Source organism: Bubalus kerabau, chromosome 11 (genome assembly GCF_029407905.1).
Source record: "Bubalus kerabau isolate K-KA32 ecotype Philippines breed swamp buffalo chromosome 11, PCC_UOA_SB_1v2, whole genome shotgun sequence".
NCBI classification, from domain to species: Eukaryota; Metazoa; Chordata; class Mammalia; order Artiodactyla; family Bovidae; genus Bubalus; species Bubalus kerabau.
Genome location: NC_073634.1, coordinates 96,660,307 through 96,686,631, shown reverse-complemented (window position 1 = coordinate 96,686,631; position 26,325 = coordinate 96,660,307). Strand labels below are relative to the sequence as shown.

The 26,325-nt window shown below is 42.5% G+C and overlaps 2 protein-coding genes and 1 pseudogene across 3 annotated transcripts; all 3 read right to left on the bottom strand.

Moving 5' to 3' along the window:
- Positions 1 to 698: 698 nt before the first annotated feature.
- LOC129623520 (nuclear autoantigenic sperm protein-like) lies at positions 699 to 3,256 on the bottom strand. 2 transcript variants are annotated; one of them, XM_055541067.1, is made up of 2 exons: positions 964 to 3,256; positions 699 to 897 (listed from the first exon to the last, which is right to left on the bottom strand). In XM_055541067.1, the coding sequence occupies exons 1-2, from the start codon at positions 3,148 to 3,150 to the stop codon at positions 817 to 819; spliced, it is 2,268 nt and encodes a 755-aa protein (XP_055397042.1). In that variant the 5' UTR covers positions 3,151 to 3,256; the 3' UTR covers positions 699 to 816. The 2 variants fall into 2 exon arrangements, with proteins under 2 accessions (XP_055397042.1, XP_055397041.1); XM_055541066.1 differs by having other exon boundaries at positions 699 to 3,256.
- Positions 3,257 to 10,740: 7,484 nt separating this feature from the next.
- On the bottom strand, positions 10,741 to 11,683 carry LOC129622602 (olfactory receptor 1361-like; annotated as a pseudogene).
- Positions 11,684 to 18,452: 6,769 nt separating this feature from the next.
- LOC129622600 (olfactory receptor 1L4-like) lies at positions 18,453 to 19,382 on the bottom strand. The gene has a single exon (XM_055539199.1). It carries the CDS (start codon positions 19,380 to 19,382, stop codon positions 18,453 to 18,455), a length of 930 nt encoding a protein of 309 aa, XP_055395174.1.
- Between the last annotated feature and the right edge of the window lie 6,943 nt (positions 19,383 to 26,325).

Sequence of the window (26,325 nt, the reverse complement as noted above, 5' to 3'; positions counted from 1 at the left end):
GTTCACGGCACGTGTAGCCTCCCTGCCCACGCTGCTCAGGCTCTAGGTTGCTCCTCCGGGAACCATTGGAGGCCGGCCCTGGGCTGCCTGCACTTCCCAGGTCCAAGCCGCTCAGGTTCAGGCACTCGGATAGTCCTCAGAGGCGCAGACTCTCGGTTGGGCCTGAGTTTTGTGCCCTTCCCAGATCCCAGCAGCTCAGGTTATGAGGTGCTTGGTGCGCGCGATTGCTGCAACTTATCGCCTCCTCGCCACTCGGTTATCTAGGTGTGCACCCGCGCACCTTCTCAGGCAGATGTTGACCGTCCAGACCCCAAAGAAGTTTTAGTTAGCAAAGAAGCCTGCTTACAGTTTTATAGATAATGTCTCTCTGGGGCTGCGATTGTCCCCTTCCGGCTCTGGCTGCCTGTCACCAGAGGGGGATGGTCTACCGCCAGCTATCTCTGTTTAGTCCTTTGTTCTGTGCGTGGGCCTGGCGGTGTCTTAGGTTAGGGCTGGCTTTTCGCGTGGTAGATATCCCACAGTCTGGTTTGCTAGCTCAGATTATTTCGCTCAGATAGCGCTCGGGGTATTCAGGCCAGATCCTTGCGATGCAGCCCACGCCACGCCTCCCTGCCCAGCCCCCGCTTGCTAATGGCGGATACAGGTGTCTGAGCTGCTTCTCCGCTGGGGGAGTTACCGTAGAACTTGCAATGTGTGGGTTTTTTTTTTTTTTCTTACAATCTTTATTGAAGTTATACAAAAAGAATCCCCAAAAAGTGAAAAAATACATTATATACAAAAACACTTTCCATTGGGAGGAAGGCTCTGCTCCCTCTCTTAACATGCAGTGCTTTCAGCTGTAGCTCTGGCCTCCACTGTCCCCTCCACTGCTGCCCGGCTTTCAGCTTTATTCTCAGCCTCCTCCTCCATGTTTTCGGCAACTTCGGTTCCAGTGGAAATAGTGTCCCCACTGTCTCCATTCACCTCTGGCTCTTGTTTGGCTTTCTTTGCATCATCTTTCCGGGGGCTCTCTTCCTCTGGTTTCCTCTTCTTTCTGACAAGGTGGGAAATATCAGTAACACAATTTGATGAGGAAGCACCATCTGTTGGCTTTCTACTGGCAATCATGGAAACTGAAGAGCTTCCTCCACTAGGAGTGAAACCTGAAGTAGAGCTCTCCACCAGAGTTGCTTTCAGAGCCAGTTCAGCTACATTCCCACTACGCTGGGACTCCTTTGCATCTTCTATCTTCTCTCTAATTTCAGGGAGCAGCTCCTTCAGCTCCTCAATTTCTTTCTCATATTCAGTAGGTGATCCTTCAGCCTCCTTCATCTGCTCATTTAGTACAGCCATTCTCTTCTCAATGACTTCAATAGATTTGCTGAACTGTGCTACTGCTTCATCATACTGGGAGTTGTACCCGTAGGCCAAGCCCAGCTGGTAGTGAGTCTCTGCAAGGAGCCGATCATGGGCTTCCAGATACTGTTCCTGCAGGTTTAGGCAAGCCTGGAACTCCTCCACAGCTTGGAGGTAATTCTCAGATTCAACACTAACTTCTCCAAGTTTAAGATGTGCCTGCGCAGCATAAAGCTGAGCCTCCTTCGTGTCTTGCCTTTTAAAAATGATCTTTGCTAAATCCAGCATATCCCAGGCAAGTTCTAGGTTCCCAATCTCCTCCTCTTCATTTTCTTGAAGGGACTTGTTTTCAAGAGCTGAATCATTTAGTGTTTCTTCAGCCTTGTCATTTTCTTTATCCTCCTCTTCTTCACCCTCGGTTTCTTCACCCTCTTTCATCTGTTCTTCTTTGTCTTGTGCTTCTTCATTAGCAGCTATCTTAACTTTGTCTTCAGGGGATTGCTCAGTAGCCCCCTGGGCCACCTCAGTCTCCACCCCATCTCCGGCTGCCTCAGACTCTTCTACAGACAGCTTAGTCTCCTGGCTAGGAACCAACTCTGCCCTGCCCTTCTCTAGTGCTGAGCCATCTTTTGTTCCTATCAGTCCTTCTGCATTAGTCTGTGGTTTAGTGGAGGCGTGATCCCCTGCAGCTGACAGTCCATTGACTGCACCATCCTGAGGGAGAACAGTGTCCTGCCCTCCAGGCTTCTCAGAGACTTCTGATCCGGCTTCTGCAGCTGAGGCATCTTCAGCCTGTGTTGTCACCTCCGGTGACTCTTCGGCAGAAGGCAATTCTTGTCCTACCAACTGCTCAAGAATAGCCTTTCCTGGTTCACTTTCAGAGGCAGCTACCTGCTCCTTTGGCTCATCCCCACCCATATCCACTGGCTTGACTGCTTCTATCTCCACTGGAGTGCCCTGCTTTTCTAGAGTCACAACAGGTTGTTCTTTTGAAGCTTCTTTTGGTTTCTCCTCTATGCTCACAATTACTTCTCCCCGACCCCCTTTTTCTCTGCACTCTTCTTGGACATCAGTTTCAGAAACTGATTTTCCTTCCTCAGCACCCGGTATTTCCTGATCTGGCTTCTTAGAAGTGACTTCAGCTTCACTCAATCCTTCTGGTGCCGCTGCTCCTTTTCCTTCTTCAGTGGTTTCAGTTAACTGATCTGGAGCTGATTTAACTTTCTCCTGTAGTTCCTCTGCAGGCTCACCGATATCCATATCTTCTCTTCCACCCTTCTCCATTTCAGTTTCCTGTTCTTTATCCATTTCAGGCTTTACCAGAGACTTGTCTTCTGTTTTTTGGGCTTCTTTTTCTCCCATGGCGTCATAAACCTGTTCTCTCAACTCTTCCCTTGCTTCCTCATCTATGTTATCATTATTTTCTACCAGAGATTCTTCTTCTGTTTTTTCTCCTTCCTCCTCTTCCACATGCACACCTTCCAGGGCATTTCCCAACACACCATTCTCCATTCTTGCCAACTCCAAAAGCGATTTCCCATAAAAAAAGAAGGCTTCTCCACATTCATTAGCTGTCTCTCCATACTTCTTACCTAAAAGACTAGCTGCTTCCTGGAAGGCATTGACAGCTGCAGGAATATCACCCATTACCAGATGTTTCTGTCCTAATCCCAAGAGTTTCTTAGCTTCACTATCCACATACAGACTCTCCACTTTATCTGCAGAAGTAGAAGGAGCAGGGGCATCTTCTTCAATTTTGTCGGCAGAAACCAGCTCCGCGGTGATGGTGGCAGTGGCTGTGGACTCTGCGGCCATCGTTCCCCTGAGGTGGTGGGCCAGCGGACGGGACACAGCCTGTGAGAAAAACAGACGGAATTCAGGACGCCAGAGACTTATTCAGGGACAGAAAATGGCAGATTCGCAATGTGTGGGTTTTAATTGTTTATTTATTTTTCCCCCCTCTTATGTTGCCCTCTGTGCTTCCAAGGCTCGGCACAGATTCGGCAGTGAGAAGGTTTCCTGGTGTTTGGAAACTTCTCTCTTTTTAAGACTCCCTTCCTGGGACGGAGCTCCGTCCCTCCCTCTTTTGTCTCTTTTTTTGTCTTTTATATTTTTTCCTACCTCCTTTCGAAGACTTGGGTTGCTTTTCTGGGTGCCTGATATCCTCTGCCGGCATTCAGAAGTTGTTTTGTGGAATTTACTCGGCGTTTAAATGTTCTTTTGATGAATTTGTTGGGGAGAAAGTGTTCTCCCCGTCCTACTCCTCCGCCATCTTAGCTCCGCCTCTGTACTTTTTTTTTTTTTTTTTTTGCAATATTCTCATTAGCTTTCGGAGAAGGCAATGGCATCCCACTCCAGTAGTCTTGCCTGGAAAATCCCATAGATGGAGAAGCCTGGTGGGACTTCATTTGAGTCAGTTGAGTCAGACACAACTGAGCGACTTCACTTTCCCTTTTCACTTTCATGCATTGGAGAAGGAAATGGCAACCCACTCCAGTGTTCTTGCCTGGAGAATCCCAGGGACGGGGGAGCCTGGTGGGCTGCTGTCTCTGGGGTCGCACAGAGTCGGACACGACTGAAGCGACTTAGCAGCAGCAGCAGCATTAGCTTTAGGTATCAAAGTTGTGATAATGTCTAAAAGAGAATAGGTGAATGTTTCTTTATTTTTATTCTCTGAAAGAGTTTTGCAAAGTAGAATTCTTGAAGTGTTTATAAAATTATTGCAACCACCTGGGCTTGAAATTTTCTTTGAGGAGGTTTTTGGCTACTGATTCAATTTCCTCATATGTCTTAGGTCTATTGAGGTTGTATATTTCTTACTAAATTGTTTTGATGAGTTATTTATTATATTTTTCTTTAACATCAGCAGTATAATTGTGTGTTCAGTTCAGTTCACTCACTAAGTTGTGTCCGACTCTTTATGACCCCATGGACTGCAGCACTCCAGGCCTCCTTGTCCATCACCAACTCCCGGAGTTTACTCAAACTCAAACTCATTGTGTGTTATTCCCACTTTAACAATATGATTTCACCCTAAACTAACGTATGGTTATACAAAAAATACCGTATTACACAAGAAAGTGAAAAAAGTTGAATATTTGCATGAATTCTGAAGAAGGCAGGATTTCAAATTTAACTGTAGTAAAAGGAGTTACAAAGAATATTTCTTGATTGGATAATAAAATAAAAGCTTCCTTACACTTAAAAGAATCACCAAGTTAAGGGACTTCCCTGGTGGTCCAGTGTTTAAGACTACATGCTTCCAATGCAGGTGGCACAGAATTTATCCCTAGTCACAAGACTAAGATCCCACATGCTATGCAGAATGGCCAAAAAAAAAAAAAAAAAAAAAAAAAAAAAAAAATCACAAAGTTAAGAGATAAAGAATGAACTACGAACAAGGTGACGAAGACAGGGATGTAATATCTTTAATATAAACAGGCCCATACACGTCAATAAAAAAATCCCAGAAGGTAATATGTAGATGACATGAATAAACAATTAATAAGAGAATTTTAAAAATTGGTTAATGGATGCTGGAAAATAGTCCCCTTATTAATAAACAAAGAAATTAAAACCAGGGTAAGAAGATACCATTTCACTACCATATTTGTTACATTTAGGGGAAAATGTGAACATCAACATATGGAGTGGATAGAGACAAAAGAACATTCTTGTTTGACATTTTGGCAGCACGGATAAAAGAGCCCCCAAAATGTTACCCTTTGATGTTCTACTTTTGAAAATATTAAAATTACAGACTATGAACATAAGAATCATTTCTTTTCAGAGACTTTCGTTGCACTATTATTTGTAATAGTGAACACAGAGAAATCTCCTAATCATCCAGCAATGGGGAAACATTATCCTTCCTTCTGTCATCTCAGAGAGCCAAATGTTCAGGAGGCATTAATGTGGAGACAACTTATGTTATGAAGTTAGGCAAAAACGCTATATAATTGTATGTCCAGTACTTTCTCAACACAATAAAAAACAAAAAGCTATTTTAGGAGACAGGAGGGAAATGAGGGAAATATTATCAGTGGTTGTCTTTAAATGTATGAATAGTGAATGTTTCTTTTTCTTCTTTTTCCTATTTGTATGTTTTACAAATTTCCTCTGTTTTTTTTTTGTTTGTTTTTTTTTTTTTTTACAGAAAAATGAACTAAGCCACAGCTTAAAAGTAAAAAACTAATGAATCTACTCCAATAAGCCATAATCACTAATGGTCACAGGCCTATTTCTAATCCCAGGTGTATGATTTTGGACTAGCCCCCACCTACCAGTGCCAGGTTTCTCCTAGAATTAGTTTCGCTTGATATTCCCAGTGAATAGTATGTCTTTTGGTTCAGCTTTCTGCCTGTGTAGCTGAATCCCTATGAGTTGTTTCCAAAGATGGGTTTGGAAATGAACCCTAAAACTCAGACACTTGACCCTTCTAGATATTGTCAACATTTCTTGTAGTTGAATGGACAGGTTAGCTTCCTCCAAGAACCTATATTCTGTCTGATGTCACCTTTTGATAATTTGAATCTGTGGTTTGAATCTGCTTGGTCACCTATATCCAGGAATCAAGTCACCTTGCAGGGATTGCTGGTTACTTCTCTTGCAGGCTTTATCTTGTCCTTGGTTAGTTGATGATATTCCAGTCCCACCAAGTCAGGCATTCTCCATCTTTAAAATCTGCTTGTGGGGAGGAGCCAAGATGGCGGAGGAGTAGGACGGGGAGAACACTTTCTCCCCCACAAATTCATCAAAAGAGCATTTAAACGTCAAGTAAATTCCACAAAACAACTTCTGAATGCCGGCAGAGGACATCAGGCACCCAGAAAAGCAACCCAACTCTTTGAAAGGAGGTAGGAAAAAATATAAAAGAAAGAAAATAACCTACAGCCCGGATTATTGTACCCAGCAAGGATCCCATTCAAGTATGAAGGAGAAATCAAGAGCTTTTCAGACAAGCAAAAGCTGAGAGAATTCTGCACCACCAAACCAGCTCTCCAACAAATACTAAAGGATATTCTCTAGACAGGAAACACAAAAACGGTGTATAAATTCAAACCCAAAACAATAAAGTAAATGGCAACGGGATCATACTTATCAGTAATTACCTTAGACGTAAATGGGTTGAATGCCCCAACCAAAAGACAAAGACTGGCTGAATGGATACAAAAACAAGACCCCTACATATGTTGTCTACAAGAGACCCACCTCAAAACAGGGGACACATACAGACTGAAAGTGAAGGGCTGGAAAAAGATTTTCCATGAAAATAGGGACCAAAAGAAAGCAGGAGTAGCAATACTCATATCAGATAAAATAGACTTTAAAACAAAGGCTGTGAAAAGAGACAAAGATGGTCACTACATAATGATCAAAGGATCAATCCAAGAAGAAGATATAACAATTATAAATATATATGCACCCAACACGGGAGCACTACAGTATGTAAGACAAATGCTAACAAGTATGAAAGGAGAAATTAACAATAACACAATAATGGTGGGAGATTTTAATACCCCACTCACACCTATGGATAGATCAACTAAACAGAAAATTAACAAGGAAACAAACTTTAAACGATACAATAGACCAGTTAGACCTAATTGATATCTATAGGACATTTCATCCCAAAACAATGAATTTCACCTTTTTCTCAAGCCCACATGGAACCTTCTCCAGGATAGATCACATCCTGGGCCATAAAGTTAGCCTTGGTAAATTCAAAAACATAGAAATCATTCCAAGCATCTTTTCTGACCACAATGCAGTAAGATTAGATCTCAATTACAGGAGAAAAACTATTAAAAATTCCAACATATGGAGGCTGAACAACACGCTGCTGAATAACCAAAAAATCACAGAAGAAATCAAAAAAGAAATCACAATATGCATAGAAACGAATGAAAATGAAAACACAACAACTCAAAACCTGTGGGACACGGTAAAAGCAGTCCTAAGGGGAAAGTTCATAGCAATACAGGCACACCTCAAGAAACAAGAAAAAAGTCAAATAAATAACCTAACTCTACACCTAAAGCAACTAGAAAAGGAAGAAATGAAGAACCCCAGGGTTAGTAGAAGGAAAGAAATCTTAAAACTTAGAGCAGAAATAAATGCAAAAGAAACAAAAGAGACCATAGCAAAAATCAACAAAACCAAAAGCTGGTTTTTTGAAAGGATAAATAAAATTGACAAACCATTAGCCAGACTCATCAAGAAACAAAGGGAGAAAAATCAAATCAATAAAATTAGAAATGAAAATGGAGAGATCACAACAGACAACACAGAAATACAAAGGATCATAAGAGACTACTATCAACAATTATATGCCAATAAAATGGACAACGTGGAAGAAATGGACAAATTCTTAGAAAAGTACAACTTTCCAAAACTGGACCAGGAAGAAATAGAAAATCTTAACAGACCCATCACAAGCACGGAAATTGAAAGTGTAATCAGAAATCTTCCAGCAAACAAAAGCCCAGGTCCAGACGGCTTCACAGCTGAATTCTACCAAAAATTTAGAGAAGAGCTAACACCTATCCTGCTCAAACTCTTCCAGAAAATTGCAGAGGAAGGTAAACTTCCAAACTCATTCTATGAGGCCACCATCACCCTAATACCAAAACCTGACAAAGATCCCACAAAAAAAGAAAACTACAGGCCAATATCACTGATGAACATAGATGCAAAAATCCTTAACAAAATTCTAGCGATCAGAATCCAACAACACATTAAAAAGATCATACACCATGACCAAGTGGGGTTTATCCCAGGGATGCAAGGATTCTTCAATATCCACAAATCAATCAATGTAATACACCACATTAACAAATTGAAAAATACAAACCATATGATTATCTCAATAGATGCAGATAAAGCCTTTGACAAAATTCAACATCCATTTATGATAAAAACTCTCCAGAAAGCAGGACTAGAAGGAACATACCTCAACATAATAAAAGCTATATATGACAAACCCACAGCAAACATTATCCTCAATGGTGAAAAATTGAAAGCATTTCCTCTAAAGTCAGGAACAAGACAAGGGTGCCCACTTTCACCATTATTATTCAACATAGTTTTGGAAGTTTTGGCCACAGCAATCAGAACAGAAAAAGAAATAAAAGGAATCCAAATTGGAAAAGAAGAAGTAAAGCTCTCACTGTTTGCAGATGACATGATCCTCTACATAGAAAACCCTAAAGACTCCACCAGAAAATTACTAGAACTAATCAATGACTATAGTAAAGTTGCAGGATATAAAATCAACACCCAGAAATCCCTTGCATTCCTATACACTAAAAATGAGAAAAGAGAAAGAGAAATTAAGGAAACAATTCCATTCACCATTGCAACAGAAAGAATAAAATACTTAGGAATATATCTACCTAAAGAATCTAAAGACCTATATATAGAAAACTATAAAACACTGGTGAAAGAAATCAAAGAGGACACTAACAGATGGAGAAATATACCATGTTCATGGATTGGAAGAATCAATATAGTGAAAATGAGTATACTACCCAAAGCAATCTATAGATTCAATGCAATCCCTATCAGGCTACCAACAGCATTCTTCACAGAGCTAGAACAAATAATTTCACAATTTGTATGGAAATACAAAAAACCTCGAATAGCCAAAGCGATCTTGAGAAAGAAGAATGGAACTGGAGGAATCAACCTACCTGACTTCAGGCTCTACTACAAAGCCACAGTTATCAAGACAGTATGGTACTGGCACAAAGACAGAAATATAGATCAATGGAACAAAATAGAAAGCCCAGAGATTAATCCACGCACATATGGACACCTTATCTTTGACTAAGGAGGCAAGAATATACAACGGATTAAAGACAATCTCTTTAACAAGTGGTGCTGGGAAATCTGGTCAACCACTTGTAAAAGAATGAAACTAGAACACTTTCTAACACCATACACAAAAATAAACTCAAAATGGATTAAATATCTAAACATAAGACCAGAAACTATAAAACTCCTAGAGGAGAACATAGGCAAAACACTCTCCGACATACATCACAGCAGGATCCTCTATGACCCACCTCCCAGAATATTGGAAATAAAAGCAGAAATAAACAAATGGGACCTAATTAACCTTAAAAGCTCCTGCAATCAAAGGAAACTATTAGCAAGGTGAAAAGACAGCCTTCAGAATGGGAGAAGATAATAGCAAATGAAGCAACTGATAAACAACTAATCTCGAGAATATACAAGCAACTCCTACAGCTCAACTCCAGAAAAAAAAAAATGACCCAATCAAAAAATGGGCCAAAGAACTAAATAGACATTTCTCCAAAGAAGACATACAGATGGCTAACAAACATATGAAAAGATGCTCAACATCACTCATTATCAGAGAAATGCAAATCAAAATCACAGTGAGGTACCATTTCACGCCAGTCAGAATGGCTGCAATCCAAAAGTCTACAAGTAATAAATGCTGGAGAGGGTGTGGAGAAAAGGGAGCCCTCTTACACTGTTGGGGGAATGCAAACTAGTACAGCCACTATGGAGAACAGTGTGGAGATTCCTTAAAAAACTGGAAATAGAACTGCCTTATGATCCAGCAATCCCACTGCTGGGCATACACACTGAGGAAACCAGAAGGGAAAGAGACACGTGTACCCCAATGTTCATCGCAGCACTGTTTATAATAGCCAGGACATGGAAGCAACCTAGATGTCCATCAGCAGATGAATGGATAAGAAAGCAGTGGTACATATACACAATGGAGTATTACTCAGCCATTAAAAAGAATACATTTGAATCAGTTCTAATGAGATGGATGAAACTGGAGCCTATTATACAGAGTGAAGTAAGCCAGAAAGAAAAACACCAATACAGTATACTAACACATATATATGGAATTTAGAAAGATGGTAACAATAACCCTGTGTACGAGACAGCAAAAGAGACACTGATGTATAGAACAGTCTTATGGACTCTGTGAGAGAGGGAGAGGGTGGGAAGATTTGGGAGAATGGCATTGAAACATGTAAAATATCATGTATGAAAGGAGTCGCCAGTCCAGGTGTGATGCATGATACTGGAGGCTTGGGGCTGGTGCACTGGGACGACCCAGAGGGATGGAATGGGGAGGGAGGAGGGAGGAGGGTTCAGGATGGGGAACATATGTATACCTGTGGCAGATTCATTTTGATATTTGGCAAAACTAATACAATTATGTAAAGTTTAAAAATAAAATAAAATTAAAAAAATAAATAAATTCAATGGTAAAAATAAAATAAAATAAAATAAAATCTGCTTGTGATGCAGAGCACCATCCTACCTTGAATCTGATTTTGTCAATCTTTTTCAAATGAAGACTCCGGGAATAAAACACATCACAGAGCCTGAGCTTCTAATCTGGAACAGGGCTTTTTACTGAGTAGAATATTTTCCCCAGCTGAAGAATCTCCACAAAGCTCCCTTCATGTGTCTGTTTCTCAGGCTGTAGATAAAGGGGTTTCGCATGGGGGTGACCATCGTGTACACCACAGATGCTGCCATCCCAGTGTCTGCTGAGTAGGAGGATGAGGGCTGGAAATACACCAGAAAGAGTGTCCCATAGAAGAGAGTGACCACTGTTAGATGAGAGCCACAGGTAGAGAAGACTTTGTGTTTCCCCCCAGCAGAGGGGATCCTGAGGACAGTGTAAACGATGTGGGCATATGACACTAAGACACAGGTGAGAGGAATCAGACCTGAAAGTACAGCTTCAGTTAACATGGTGACCTGAAAGATTTGAGTGTCTGAGCAGGCAAGTTTGAGGAGTGGGGGGTACATCACAGAAGAAGTGTGGGATGGCATGGGAGGTGCAGAAGGAGAACTGAGACATGAGGAGACAGAGGGAGAAGGCCAGGAGGTGGGAGCTGAGCTAGGATGCAGCGAACAGCAGCAGGCAGCACTGGGGCCCCATGAAGGTGGTGTAGTGGAGAGGAAGGCAGATGGCCACGTAGCGGTCATAGGCCATCACAGCCAGCAGGAAGTCATCCAGCAGAGTCAATTCCATGAAGAAGAACGTCTGCACGAGGCACCCAGTGTGGGAGATAGTGTAGTGCTGTGTGTGGATGTTGAGCAGCACCTTGGGGACGATGGTGCAGGAGAAGCAGGTGTCGGTGAAGGACAGGTTGGCCAGGAAGAAGTACATGGGGGTGTGGAGGCGGGGGTCAGAGCTGATGGCCAGGATGATGAGCAGGTTCCCCAGCATGGTGACCAGGTACACGGCCAGGAAGAGCCCGAACAGGGGAGGCTGCTGCTCTGGGTGCTGAGAGAAGCTGAGGATCAGGAAGTCAGAGATGCTGGTTTCATTTGTAATGCTCATTTAAAGGAGAAAAATGCAAGGAAAATACTGCTTCAAAAGCTTATATCGTTCAAAGCCTTTTCTGTTTTCTCTGTTTTTTTCAAAGCTCACAGAGATGTACAGGTGTCTCTTGCTGGTAGGCATGTAAACATGTCCAGATGTGAGAACTAAGCACAGTGATTGGGAGACTTGTTGGAGGCTCTGCATTTTAGTTGTATTCTAGGTTGTCCTGTAGACTTTCTGGTTGAGTGTTGAACAGGAGATTAGCTGGGAAGAAAATTGCCAGTCAGAATGGCTGCTATCCAAAAGTCTACAAGCAATAAATGCTGGAGAGGGTGTGGAGAAAAGGGAACCCTCTTACACTGTTGGTGGGAATGCAAACTAGTACAGCCACTATGGAGAACAATGTGGAGATTCCTTAAAAAACTGGAAATAGAACTGCCTTATGATCCAGCAATCTCACTGCTGGGCATACACACTGAGGAAACCAGAATTCAAAGAGACACATGTACCCCAATGTTCATCACAGCACTGTTTATAATAGCCAGGACATGGAAGCAACCTAGATGTCCATCAGCAGAGGAATGGATAAGAAAGCTGTGGTACACATACACAATGGAGTATTACTCAGCCATTAAAAAGAATACATTTGAATCAGTTCTAATGAGGTGGATGAAACTGGAGCCTATTATACAGAGTGAAGTAAGCCAGAAAGAAAAACACCAATACAGTATACTAATGCATATATATGGAATTTAGAAAGATGGTAACAATAACCCTGTATATGAGACAACAAAAGAGACACTGATGTATAGAACAGTCTTTTGGACTCTGTGTGAGAGGGAGAGGGTGGGATAATTTGGGAGAATGGCATTGAAACATGTATAATATAATATATGAAATGAATGGCCAGTCCAGGTTTGATGTACAATACTGGATGCTTGGGGCTGGTGTACTGGGATGACCCAGAGGGATGGTACGGGGAGGGATGTGGGAGGGGGGTTCAGGATGGGGGACACGTGTATACCTGTGGCGGATTCATTTTGATATATGGCAAAACCAATACAATATTGTAAAGTTAAAAAATAAAATAAAATAAAAAAGAAAATTCCCAAGTCTTAGTCCATGCCTATTATTTCAAATAGGAAAGCTATCAGTTTCACAGGCTTGCTAAATTTGAGTAAGGTATCATGAAAGTGAAAGTGAAGTCGCTCAGTCGTGTCCGACTCTTTGCAACCCCATGGACTGTAGCCCATCAGGCTCCTCTTTCCATGGGATTCTCCAGGCAAGAGTACTGGAGTGGGTTGCCCTTTCTTTCTCCAGGGGATCTTCCTGACCCAGGGATCGAACCTGGGTCTCTGGCATTGGAGCAGATGCTTTAACCTCTGAGCCACTAGAAAATTCTTAAGGATAGTTCTCCCTCTTTCTCTCTCTGTCTCTCGTATGTGTGTTTTGTTGAGGAATAGAGAAGGGATACTAATTATATAGAAAGATCATAACTGTCACTCAGATATTCTTCATATGATGGGAATATCCTCTTTTCCTTTTGAAGATCCATCAAATAAGCTAAAGTGGATGAAATTACTTTATAAGCTCAAAGGTATTTGAGAAACAAGAGTTATCATCATCAACATTGCCAACATCTTCAGTCCTTAGGAATGTTGGCTTTGATGTCCTATGGACTGGATGGACTTCTTTTCTGGCTGTGTAATCCTTTGCAAACTCCACATACTATTTTCTTTTTGCTTCAATTTCCTCATCTGTAAATTGTGTGCATACTTTGTATACTTACTGTAGCTCATCAATGAGATGACATATTCAAAGCAGTAGCACAGACTAGGTCTTTAATAAACTGTGATAATAGTTACTAATATTGCTAGAATCAGATAAAATGGAGCCTGGTGTCCTGATACACCAGAAAATATTAGAGGACATGCCTCCCCACAGTAAACCCTCATTGAATCTTATATTTTTGGGAATGATTTACTATCTGTGAGTCTCATTTTTTTCATCTATAAGATATGGACATAAACCTACCATACAGGACTGTTGAGAATATCAAAACCCTAGGTTCACTTAAATGTTTTCTCAGGACCTGTGATATAAAATACACGATGAGAGTTTCTGCATTTGGATGGTGTGGGAAGATGAGCACACAAACAGGCAGTGGCAGCCAGGCCAATGTCATGATGTTGTTATCCCTTCTGGGTCTAACACACCTTTATTTTCCAGCAGCCCCCTTGTGAGCTGTAATCTTGAACAAGTTTTCTCAGTCTTTCTGGCCTCAATTTCTGTATCTGCGCAAGGAGGATAAGTAACAATACTGTGGTCAGGACTGAATTAGATAAGGATTGCCCTGAGCTAGAATAATGGTTCATATCAAATGATCCTCAAATAGAGCTTCCTCTGATATTGTTTTCCCTTGATGGAGTTAACAAAAGGAGGATGCTTTCTGGGGGCAACCAGCTAATCCTTTATGTTTTTCCAGGACTTTCCTGCTTTTGAAATGAAACATCTCACTTCCAGGAAACTCCTTCAGTCCTGGGCAAGTTGAACTTGGGCATGGTCTGTGAGAAGTTGGGCTTTGAAACCTGTAAAACTTTGTATATGGAATTGTACATGCCACTGTCAACAGCGTCATCATCACCTTGGGTGGCAATGGTCTGACCTAGGAGCACCATAACAAAGCATCCACTGTGACATGTGCAGACCCAGGTTTGAGTCCCAGCTGTACCATCTTGGTGGAAACCATGTAACTTATAAGAACACCAGGTGTGAAATGAGCCTAAATAAGCCTACTTCACATCATTCTGGGACTGAAGTTAAGAAGATGGACTAAGGCTTCCTGAACTATCAGTGGGTGTGGGGATTGTTACTGTCTTTGGGTGGTGGCAAAGAATGATTCTGAAAGTCACTCAGGGTAGAGTGAGCTGTGAGTGAATTGTCCAGCATCATGTAGGGGTCCTGAGCACTGTTATTACAGCTACAATGTCTTGGCCTCTGCCAGGGGCTTGGGGACCACTAATCTACAGTGACTTCAGGCTAGACTCTCTAGAGGGTCATGAATATTAAATCAAGACCCTCCTCATGATGGATAAGAGAGCCAGATTGTATTTGAGTGAAAGTTGCTCTGACTCTTTGCAACCCTATGGACTGTATCCTGCCAGCTCCTCTGTCCATGGAATTCTCCAGGCCAGAATACTGGAGTGGGTAGCTGTTCCCTTCTCCAGGGGATCTTCCCAACCCAGGGATCAAACCCAGGTCTCCAGCATTGCAGGCAGATTTTTTATCATCTGAACCACCAGTGAAGTATTTGGCTGAGAGTAAGGAAGGGGCTGGAGAAGGCAATTGCACCCCACTCCAGTACTCTTACCTGGAAAATCCCATGGACGGAGGAGCCTGGTAGGCTGCAGTCTATGGGGTGGCTAGGAATCGGACACGACTGAGCGACTTCACTTTCACTTTTCACTTTCATGCATTGGAGAAGGAAATGGCAACCCACTCCAGTATTCTTGCTTGGAGAATCCCAGCGATGGGGGAGCCTGGTGGGCTGCCGTCTATGGGGCCGCACAGAGTCGGACACGACTGAAGTGACTTAGCAGCAGCAGCAAGGAAGGGGCAATAAGGAATAGGGGAGGAGATGTGTGTTTGTGTGTGTGTGTGTGTGTGTGTGTGTTGACCAATGTCTCCCACCTCTACCACTCAGGTCTTACCTGGAACTTCCGACCATCCTCAGATCTCGTCACCATCACCAGGTGTTTTGTCTGCCTCACTTGTTTGGTTTGCCTACTGTCTTCTCCTAAAGAGGACTGGCTAGAACCTCAGTTTTTTTCCTTCCCTGTAACAGCAGCACAGACTAAAGACCCAGGGCTGGAGCAGTCTGTCCTCAGGCACAGGGGCTAGGCGGAGCTGTGGGCTTTTCATATGGAGTATCTCCTGGGACTCACTCCCTGATCTCTTAGTTAGACAAGATGGGGCAAAAGTCCAGCCTCTCAGCTGTCCCCTTGGGCCCCTAGAGTCCTGAGTCTTGGCAGTGTCAGACTGACCAGGCCTGGGAATCTGGATAGCACTCTACCTGATGCCCTTCCCTTGGCACAGGAGGGAGAGGACTGCATCGCCCTGAACCCTAACCTACCGTGGAGTTCACATGCTGTAACCAGAATCCTTAGAAAGAACACCTATCATGTCCCAGAAAATAAAAAATAACAATTGAAACTGAAGAGATTTGATGAAGTGTGGGCCACACAATCATAGTCTTCAAATTTCTACAGTTCGATACATAGAACAGGTTGTTCCCTGTGACTCAAAGGGTAGAGATGAAGCTCATTTGTGAAAATCTGCTAAATAATAGAGACACTTCTGAATACAGGATTTTCTTTATATTTTTAAAATTGTGAAATACATCATATATGAAAAAGAGTTTATAAACTATATAGGAATAGTTTTCTTATAGTTTTTCTATGCTAGAGTAGAAAATGGCAACCTGCTCCAGTGTCCTTGACTGGAAAATTCCAGGGATTGAGGAGCTTGGTGGGCTACAGTCCATGGGATGGCAAAGAGTCAGACAGTACTGAGCTCACACACACAAACACACACACACATAGCCGCAACTCTGCACATATGCATAAATTGTGTATTGTTTCCCTATTTTTGTCTTTTGCATGACTGGAATCATTTTGCTTCTTTCACTTCTTTCTTTCTGAACTGTTTATAATCGTACTTTCTCATTTATATTAGTGCTTGTAGCTACAGGTCATTTTTTTTTAATTGAAGTACAGTTGATTTATAATGTTGTGTTAAATTCTGCTGTACAGCAAAGTGATTCAGTTGAATTTTAGGACTGCAGCTAAGGGAGTGTGGACTCTAATTATATTGTGTGATTGTACTGTATTATCCATTCTGATCTTTTTTTTTTTTGGCCGCACCATGAGACATGTGGAATCTTAGTTACCAGACCAGGGATTAAACATGTGCCTCCTGCAGTGGGAGCATGGAGTCTTAACCAGTGGACACCAGGGAATCCCTCCATTCTAATCTTAATGGACATTTGAATTACCAGGTTTTGGCATTTCCCACCAAAAGATTCTTCATCTCAAGTAGAACTCCTCTTTTTAGCCTTAAAAAATGAGAAAAAAATGACATTTTCCATTGTTCACTTTTTCTTAAAAACATTTCTGCAGGGAAATTGGAGAAACTTTCAGACCACCATCCTCTAAAGAGAACAACTCCACAATAACAATCATCTATCATTCCTTTGTCCTACTACTGATATTTTAGTGACAGCCTAACCTTTATTATTTTAGCAGAAAAGACTAGAGAACTGGAATTTTCCTCCTTATTTCTTTGGTTTTAAGTTGTTAGATTGTTTCATAGGTGAGACAGGAAAAGCACAATAAATGAGGTCAGAACATCAATTTATTCCATTTGGAATGTCTGCACTCATGAATTCTTGTGCAATCTCCTGGTGTGCCTGTTCAACTTTCCATAGGGTATCTACCAACTAGTAGAATTGTTTGCAAGGTATTGGTTAATGCATTAGTTTGGGTCTTCTGAGAAGCAGATGCCAAGGTAGGATTTGGTGTGTGAGATATTTGTTGAGGAGGTGGCAGGAGAAATCAGAGAGAGCTTTCAAGCCTTGAGACCTGTGGAAGAAAAGAGAGAAGAAAAAAGGATGGGATAGGAAGATTCTCAGACTGCAGCAAAATGCCAAGAAAGTTTTGACTAGGCCAATGCAGGGTTGAGTGGTGGGGAAGGTGTCCCAGAATCAAAATTATCCACCAGAAGAGTCCTGTAATTCTCTGGAGATAAGCCTGCCTTGGTGCCCCGGCATGCTTAATCATTGGCTAGGAGAATCCTGTATAAGCTTGGCTTGTGCTGTTTACTGAAAAAAGGAAGAAGCACAACCCAAAAGTTGAGAATTATGTTTTATTGGGCAGAAATGTGTATGTGTGCATTCAGTTGCTCAGTTGTGTCCCATTCTTTGCGACCCTGTGGACTGTAACCCACCAGGCTCCTCTGTGTGTGGAATTTTCTGGACAAAATCCTGGAGTGGGTTGCCATTTCCTTCTCCAGGAGATTTCCCTGACCTAGGGGTTGAACCCACATCTCTTGTATCTCCTATATTGGCAGGTGGATTCTTCACCACTAGCTAGGATACTGAGACCTTAAGCCTGGGAGGCATCCTCTTAGGTAGCACTGAGGGACTGTTTCAAAGAGATAAGGGAAGATTTGTGAGTTGACCTGTGTAACATTTAAAACACCTGACTCAGGAAGTTTCTCCTTGCTTTCCATCAGGACATGTATTGCAGTCCTGGTCATGTATGTGTCACACAGGAGCCTGAGACTATGAAAGAAAAAGGAGGAAACTGTGTGTGTAGTGCAGTAAGTCATCAATACTCATGTCTTACTTGTTTTTACCAAAAGTATAATAACCTCGTATTGCAGGTGTCTCCTTTCCCTTACTGATCTGTGATTAATTTTGAAGACAGGAGCTACCATTGATTTATCCTTGCAATATTTTCATATTTTGCCATTTTGCAACTGAATACAATTCCTAGCACACAGCAGGTGTTTCATAAATTTTTTTTTTTAAAAAAGTATATATTTATTTATATTTGGCTGCACCAGGTCTTAGTTGTGACATGTGGGGTCTAGTTCTCTGACCAGGGATCAAACCTGGGTCCCCTGCTTTGGGAGTTCAGAGTCTTGGCCACTGGACCACCAGGGAAGTCCCTGTTTCATAAGTTCGCATTGAATGAATGAATGCTGAGGTGTACCTCTAGAAGTTATGCTAATCGGTCTTCCTCCTCAGTTTTTTCATAGCCTGTTTCATGTCCTTGTTCCTAAGGCTATAGATAAAAGGGTTCAGCATGGGGATGACTACTGTATAGATGACAGTGATCACACGGTCCTTCATCACTGAGTAGGTGGACGAGGGGCGGATGTACACAGATATTACAGTTCCATAGAATAGTGTCACAACCATGAGGTGGGACCCACAGGTGGAGAAGACCTTGTACCTGCCTCTCCCAGAAGGGACTCTCAGAACAGCACGGGTGATATAGACATAAGAGACAGTAATGAAGATGAAGGGACTCATGATCACAAAGGAGCCCTCTGTGAAGGCCAAGAGCTCATTGAGAGAGGTGTCAGAGCAGGAGAGCGTCAGCAGAGGCTGGACATCACAGAAGAAGTGGTGGATGACGTTGGGCCCACAGAAGGAGAGGCGGGCCATAAGGATGGTGTGGGTGAGGGAGTGGAGGTGGGACACCAGCCAGGATGCTGTCACGAGCTGGAAGCAGCGTCTGGGGTTCATGGTGGTGGTGTAATGTAGTGGGTGGCAGATGGCCACGTAGCGGTCCAAGGCCATGGCAGCCAGGAGGAAGCTGTCAGTGATCCCAAAGGCCACAAAAAAATACATCTGGGCCAGACACTGGGCGAAGAGGATGGCCTTTCTCTGAGTCAGCATGTTCACTAATATTTGTGGCACGATGACAGTTGTAAAGCAGATGTCCACCAGGGACAGGTTGGAGAGGAAGAAGTACATGGTGGTGTGGAGGTGGGCATCCCCCCGGATGGCTGCAATGATGACCGAGTTGCCTCCCACATTGACCAGGTACATGGCCAGGAAGCTGGCAAAGAGCCACACCTGCTGTTTGGGGTCACTGGTCAGTCCCAGAAGGAGGAATTCAGTGATGTGGCTCTGGTTTCCCCTCATCATTGATCTCCTGCAAATAAAAAATATAAAGGAATATTAGGTGTGTGTTGTGTGGCTTGGGGTCTTCAGTCTGCTAGAGGAGATATTGCATAATTTATTCCAGCTTGTGCACCACATAAAGGGAGTCATTCATGTAGACCATCATATATTCTATGATATAACTTCATATGGTTGGTCTTGGCATACCTTGATTTCAATTCCAACTTTGTTTCTGACTCGTCTTGAACAAGATGCTTCAATTCCTGTTCCTTGTCCAAAAGATAAAACTTGTAATATCCATCTCCTTTGGGTAAATGGTAAAGGTCTAAAAAAAGTGTTCAGAAAGGATCAGTTTGCTTGATTTCCAAAGCTGTATCTAAGATATCATTTTGCTGTGTCTGGCCTCAGTTATTAATCAGTATGCTAATCTTCAGCTGCCTCCTGGCCAGATGATTTTGGTGATGGACACTCAGTTCCATCAGCGTGGGGATCTGTCAGGGTGAAGGACAAATTGGAGAAATGTTTCTGGCAGAGGGAGCCTATTTAACCAACATTAAATTTGGTGATTTAGGCAGGTGGATGGACATCAAAGAAGAAATAGAGGAACTAAGAGGCAAGTACTCTGGTAGGCAAGAAACATCCATAGGGTGGTCGTGTGGGCCATGGAAATGTGAGAAGATGCAGCATTCTGGCAAAAAACAGTAACCTGATTAGGAAGGTACTGGTTCCAAATAGGAAAAGGAGTACGTAAAGGCTGTGTATTGTCATCCTGCTTATTTAACTTATATGCAGAGTACATCATGAGAAATGCTGGGCTGGAAGAAGCATAAGCTGGAATCAAGATTGCTGGGAGAAATATCAATAACCTCAGATATGCAGATGACACCAACCTTATGGCAGAAAGTGAAGAGGAACTAAAAAGCCTCTTGATGAAGGTGAAAGTGGAGAGTGAAAAAGTTGACTTAAAGCTCAACATTCAGAAAATGAAGATCATGGCATCTGGTCCCATCCCTTCAAGGGAAATTGATGGGGAAACAGTGGAAACAGTGTCAGACTTTATTTTTCTGGGCTCCAAAATCACTGCAGATGGTGACTGCAGCCATGAAATTAAAAGACGCTTACTCCTTGGAAGGAAAGTTATGACCAACCTAGATAGCATATTCAAAAGCAGAGACATTACTTTGCCAACAAAGGTCCATCTAGTCAAGGCTATGGTTTTTCCTGTGGTCATGTATGGATGTGAGAGTTGGACTGTGAAGAAGGCTGAGCACCAAAGAATTGATGCTTTTGAACTGTGGTGTTGGAGAAGACTCTTGAGAGTCCCTTGGACTGCAAGGAGATCCAACCAGTCCATTCTGAAGGAGATCAGCCCTGGGATTTCTTTGGAAGGAAGGATTCTAAAGCTGAAACTCCAGTACTTTGGCCACCTCATGGGAAGAGTTGACTCATTGGAAAAGACTCTGATCCTGGAGTGATTGGGGGCAGGAGGATAAGGGGACGACAGAGGATGAGATGGCTGGATGGCATCACTGACTCAATGGACATGAGTCTGAATGAACTCCGGGAGTTGGTGATGGACAGGGAGGCCTGTCGTGCTGTGAATCATGGGGTCGTAAAGAGTCAGACACGACTGAGCGACTGAACTTAACTGAACTGAGCCTCAGGAATAGGTCATTTCTGTCCCCCAAAGGCAAGAACAGGGGACACTGAGCCAAGGCTCCAGTCTGGCAGTAATTGATGCCCTAGTCATCTATCTACCAAGTTGGAACTCAGTTAAAATGGAGCAAGACCAGAACTGATTGGGACATAGAGTTTGAAGCAGCCAGCAGCCATCTGGGTCAATACTGGGACCACTGAGTTACAGAACACCCACTCCCTGTGTCCACCCTTTCTAGGGACAGGATTATCTTCATAGAAAACAGCAGAATGGAAAGCCTACAAGTGGTGGTCAAATACTCCCAGAAAAGAGAGGATAGAGTTAGAGATGCAGATTTTGAGTTAGAGGAAGTCTACATCCTGTGGGCTTCCCAGGTGGTGCTAGTGGTAAGGAACTCGCCTGTCAATGCAGGTAAGAGGGGTGGGTTTGATCCTTGGATTGGGAAAATCCCCTGAAGGATGGTGTGGCAACCCAGTCCAGTATTCTTGCCTGGAGAATCCCCATAGCCAGAGGAACCTGACCGGCTACAGTCCATGGGGTCACAAAGAGTTGGACACGACTGAGGCGAATTAGTGTGCATGTATGGCACATCCTGTATGCCTTGTGTCCTCAGAATCTTTCTGATCCTTTTGAAGGGTCAAAAGCAAACTGAAGTACTAATGATACATTTTTGATGCTTAGCCATCTTGAATAAAAGTCCCTGCCCTGCTTAGGAGAACTCAGACTTTTAATTTCTCCTTTAGTACACTAACACGTGGGTGCATACAGTAGCATTGTTTTCTGAAGCATTTCCTTTCTCTCTGAGATACTTAGTGCTTGGTCCAAATTGAAAGGGACCACAAGGACATGGACGCCACCTGGAGAGTTTTATGATGAAAGCACTACCAAGGCAGGGTTCAAGTCTGTTTCACTCCCCATTGTTTTAAGTGACTTGCATAGGACTTGGCTAATGGTAGCTGCATAATGAATCCTGACAGGTTGAACCAGGTACATCACCCCTGATCACCCCTTGCAAGATTGTGGGTTTTACACTAGCAACTTGGAGACTAGTCTCCAGGGATCAGGAGTGTTGATGGGAAAATTTGGAGATTTGGGAATTGGTTCTGGTTCAGATACTTGCTACTTCCCCTGGGAATATTTCTGTTTCCATCTATTTTCTCACCTGAAAAATGGGAAAAATAAAATATCATTTCTAGAAGTTTATTATTCAGTTCAAATAAGATGGCATATTTGATAGTGGTGAGGTTGTACAACATTATGAATGTACTGAATACCACTAAACTGCACACTTAAAAATGGTTAAAATGGCCATTTTATGCTACATGTATCTTACCATAATAAAAAAGAATATATTGTTACAAAAAAAAAATGGCGTATTTGAAAAGTGAGATCTACACTCAAGTCCCATAGGCAGAGGAGCCTGGTGCACTATAATCCATGGGGTTGCAAAGAGTCAGACATGACTGAGCGAAATCTACAAGGTTCTATGCAAATATTATTTATACTACTATTAATATTTCTTTCTAGTATTCTGTACCAAAGTGGGTACAGCTAAAAAATAGTAGATGCAGTCTAGAGGGAGCCAGGCAGAAGGTAAAGGGGCTAGTGTGTGTAGGGGGAGGAGATTGAAGTGGTCATCGGAAGGCAGGTAAGTGCTAAGGAGATGAGGAAGGAACAACAGAGTGCATACCTAGGACTAAACTGGTCTTTCCAGGGAAACAAGGTATTAATTAATTGAAAAAATAGAAATGGTAATCAAAACCATTTTCCTCTCAAAAAACCTCAGTCCCAAATGGTTTTAAGGTAAATTATACCAAAGTTTCAAGAACATTTCATGTTACAGTAATCCTGCTCCTACATGGATATCCCAGAGAAATTTCCATCCAGGCAGATAAAAGCTTATGGATGAAGATATTCTTGTACACTCATTCGAGGTCATGGGGAGCTCATGGCAATCTGGGTGTCCATCACTGGGATGGCAAATGTGACAGAAGAGTACTGAGGGGTACAATACACCTGTTTATTTATTTCTTTAATTTTATTTATTGGCCAGGCCACGGGGCAGGTGGGATCTTAGCTCCCCCATCAGGGATGGAACCTGTGTCCCCTGCATTGAAAGGTGAAGTCTTAACCACTGTGCCACGAAGGAAGTCCCCAGTGCAGCTGTTTAGAAGCAACTGAGGAGAAGTATTGATAGCAACACTGGTATATTTTGAAAACATAATCTGAGTGAAAAAGTAAGACAATAAATGAGATCTATAACACAAAATGGTTTATATACATTAAAAATGCAACACTGTGATAGTCATTTCATAGTGTATACCAAAATATCACATGATGTAGCTTAAAATATTTAAAAATGCAACAAATCAGGAAGTCTGTCTATACACAAAGTTAAACATTAAGCATGTCACCATGGATGAGGGCAGGGGGAGTGGGGTGTTGGTATATAAATTCATGTGTGATTGAGGAAGCAAATAAAATAAGAAAGGGGCCCAGTGTTGGCAATATGAACTGAGGTGTGTGGTTAATTTACTCTTTTGCATCTGAACTCTATGAATACTGTATCGTAGGAAGAGAATACTGTATCAAGTCTTAACTTGAACTCAGGGGACTTCTTTTCCTTCTACTTCTTGGAGCATGAACCCATCAGGAACACAGATGCCAGTTTATCCAACTGCAGCATTTCTGGTAAACAGTGCCCACCACCTCCTAAACTGTGTCCCTTGATCCTTTGTAAACAAAACTGGATTGTGTCTATGTCTTGGATTGAAATGCCAGAGCCAAGGATTCTACTAAGCCTGGCAGTACCAGCATCCTCTGTTAGCTGACTTGACTCTTTGCTAGTGATGTTAGTTATGCTTTTCCTTCATGGTTTGCTTCACCAATTCATAATTCACTCAGCACATTTTCACTGCATGCCAACCAAGGAGCTCAGAAGAACCAGTATGGCCATTCTGATGTTTGAAAATAGCAACATGTCCCCAGGCTTATTCTCTGGGTGAAATTTTCCCCAGTCTCTTCCAAACCTTACCCAGTAGGACTTGGCATCATTCCACTGCCTATAGTCACCTTTTTGAACTACTGGTTGGCATGGCTGAAGCTCCCTATATGATGGCCAAGTATTTCCTTTTAGACTGTAAATTTCTGGGGGATATTTGTAAAATTTTAGGTTGCTGATGATGAAAATGATCTTAAGAAGTTATGCAGTTCATAGGTTTCTGAACTGTGCTTTCTTGGGGGACTCAGAGGCCACACCAGGAGGGGCTGAGAAGCTGAACGGAATTCTGAATGGGAGAGACTCTAGGTCTCTTCCTCTTTTACTGGAGAAATTCTTCTATCTAGTGTTTTACACACTGCATTACTTCAAGAAACATTAGGAAGATGTATTTGAAAACAACATACTCACTTTATGTAGGCAGAACTTGAGGCTTAGAAAGGAGTGATTCACCCAATACCTCAATCCTGGGTTCAAGCCTTGGGTCAGGAAGATCCTCTGGAGAAGGGCATGGCAACCCACTCCAGTATTCTTGCCTGGAGAATCCCATGGACAGAGGAGCCTGGTGGGCTACAGTTCATGGGGTCACAAAGTCGGACATGACTGAGAGACTAACACTGCTCAATATCCCCTTACTAGTGTCATGGGTCAACTTATGGCCCATGCTATTCAGAAGATATCAGAGACCATAGCATCTGGAGTCTTCCTCAGTAGCCCTGGTTTTGGGGACAACCAGGGGCTAGGCTAGGCCAACAGTAGCTGGGTTCTACCTGACAGCATCAGGGCAGTTACATCTATCCCATCTTAAGTACAGAGCTTCTTTCCTTGGGGTCTTACCCACCAAGAACAAATCCTTCTTGTGTTTATATAAATGGGGAAGGAGAAACAGAGAAGTGTGGAGAACATTGGACCTGGTTTGTGGTCTCAGCCATGCTGAGCTTCATATTATGTCCTTGTAAAAAGAGGGTGTTTTGCAAGATGATCTCTCAGTTTCTAATACATGAGAATTTGTAGGATTTAGGCATAATGATGAGGCTCAATATAATGGCTACTTACTCAGAAAAGGGATGATGATCTTGGGGGTGGCCATTAACGAGTCCAGGCATTTTCTCTTCAGTCTCATTGGCCTTGGTGATTAGGGGAGGAAGACGGAGGTATGGAAGTCAGTAGAGCGCCCATATGAAGTGAGGAAAGAAAATTTCCAGGCTTCATGCGGGAGCTGATGGGACTCACTAGACCCTGAGAGTTGTTGTGAGTGTGGTTGTCATCTCAGACACCTCTCTCTCTCCCTTTAGAGAAGTAATCTTTCAATGTAGCCCCAGGCATCTGGGACCCAAGGCTGTCTCCCCTCCTTAGCTACCACCACTGGCCTCTGAAGATTTACTCCAATGATGAGTAAGAGTGGGGACCCAAAAGGAGGTGATTGTCCTTTATATGACTTCACCCCACGGAGACACACAGGCATTCCATCTACCAATCTACCACCCCCAGGGAGCTCATTAAGAAGGAAGGCTTGGGAGAAGAGTAAAGACTATGGAAACTTAGGATTCTGGGGTGACAAGTTTCTTCGAATCTTTGATAATTAATGGCTTATTATTATTATGATTTTAAGGGTGTGGAGGTAGATAACTAGAGAGGGCTTGGACCTGGGGCCATCCCTGGGATGGAGGAATGATGTGTGGTACCATAGAAAGGATCTTGAGAGTGCAGATTCCTGGGCTTTCATCAGCCAATTAGTTGTGATTTGGGGCAAACTCTTAGCCTCTCTGAATTTTAGATTCGTTATTTATGGGTTTTTTAGTACTTGTGTACCAGAGAGCATTGACTGGAGAATTACATAAGTTCAAGAATGAGAATATGTTCACATAGTAATAACCACGTATTGAACAATTATGTGGCATTTTATATACAGCTCTTCAAGTGCAGTGCCCTTGTTTTAACAAATGAGGGAAATGAGACTCTATCTCACCAGATAATTTGCCCAAAGTCACATAGGTTAGAAGTACTGCAGCTAAGTTCAAATTCAAGGGTGTCCTGCTCCTAAATTCCACACTTCCTCTACTTTGTCATGCAGAAACTACACCTGAGAATGTCTGTGATCACTCCATCTCACTGTTGTGAAGTGGTATCCCATTATAGTTTTGATTTGCATTTCTCTAGTAATTAGTGACATTGAGCATCTTTTCATGTGTCTATATGTGTTGGCCATCTATATGTCTTCATTGAAGAAAGGTCTATTTAGGAATTCTGCCCATTTTTTTTTATTGAGTTGTTTTTTTGTTGTTGTTACTATTGTTGAGTTGTATGAAATG

Coding starts and splice junctions, on each gene's coding strand:
- LOC129622600 (XM_055539199.1), bottom strand. CDS start 19,382: ATGATGAGGGGAAACCAGAGCCACATCACTGAATTCCTCCTTCTGGGA.
- LOC129623520 (XM_055541066.1), bottom strand. CDS start 3,150: ATGGCCGCAGAGTCCACAGCCACTGCCACCATCACCGCGGAGCTGGTT.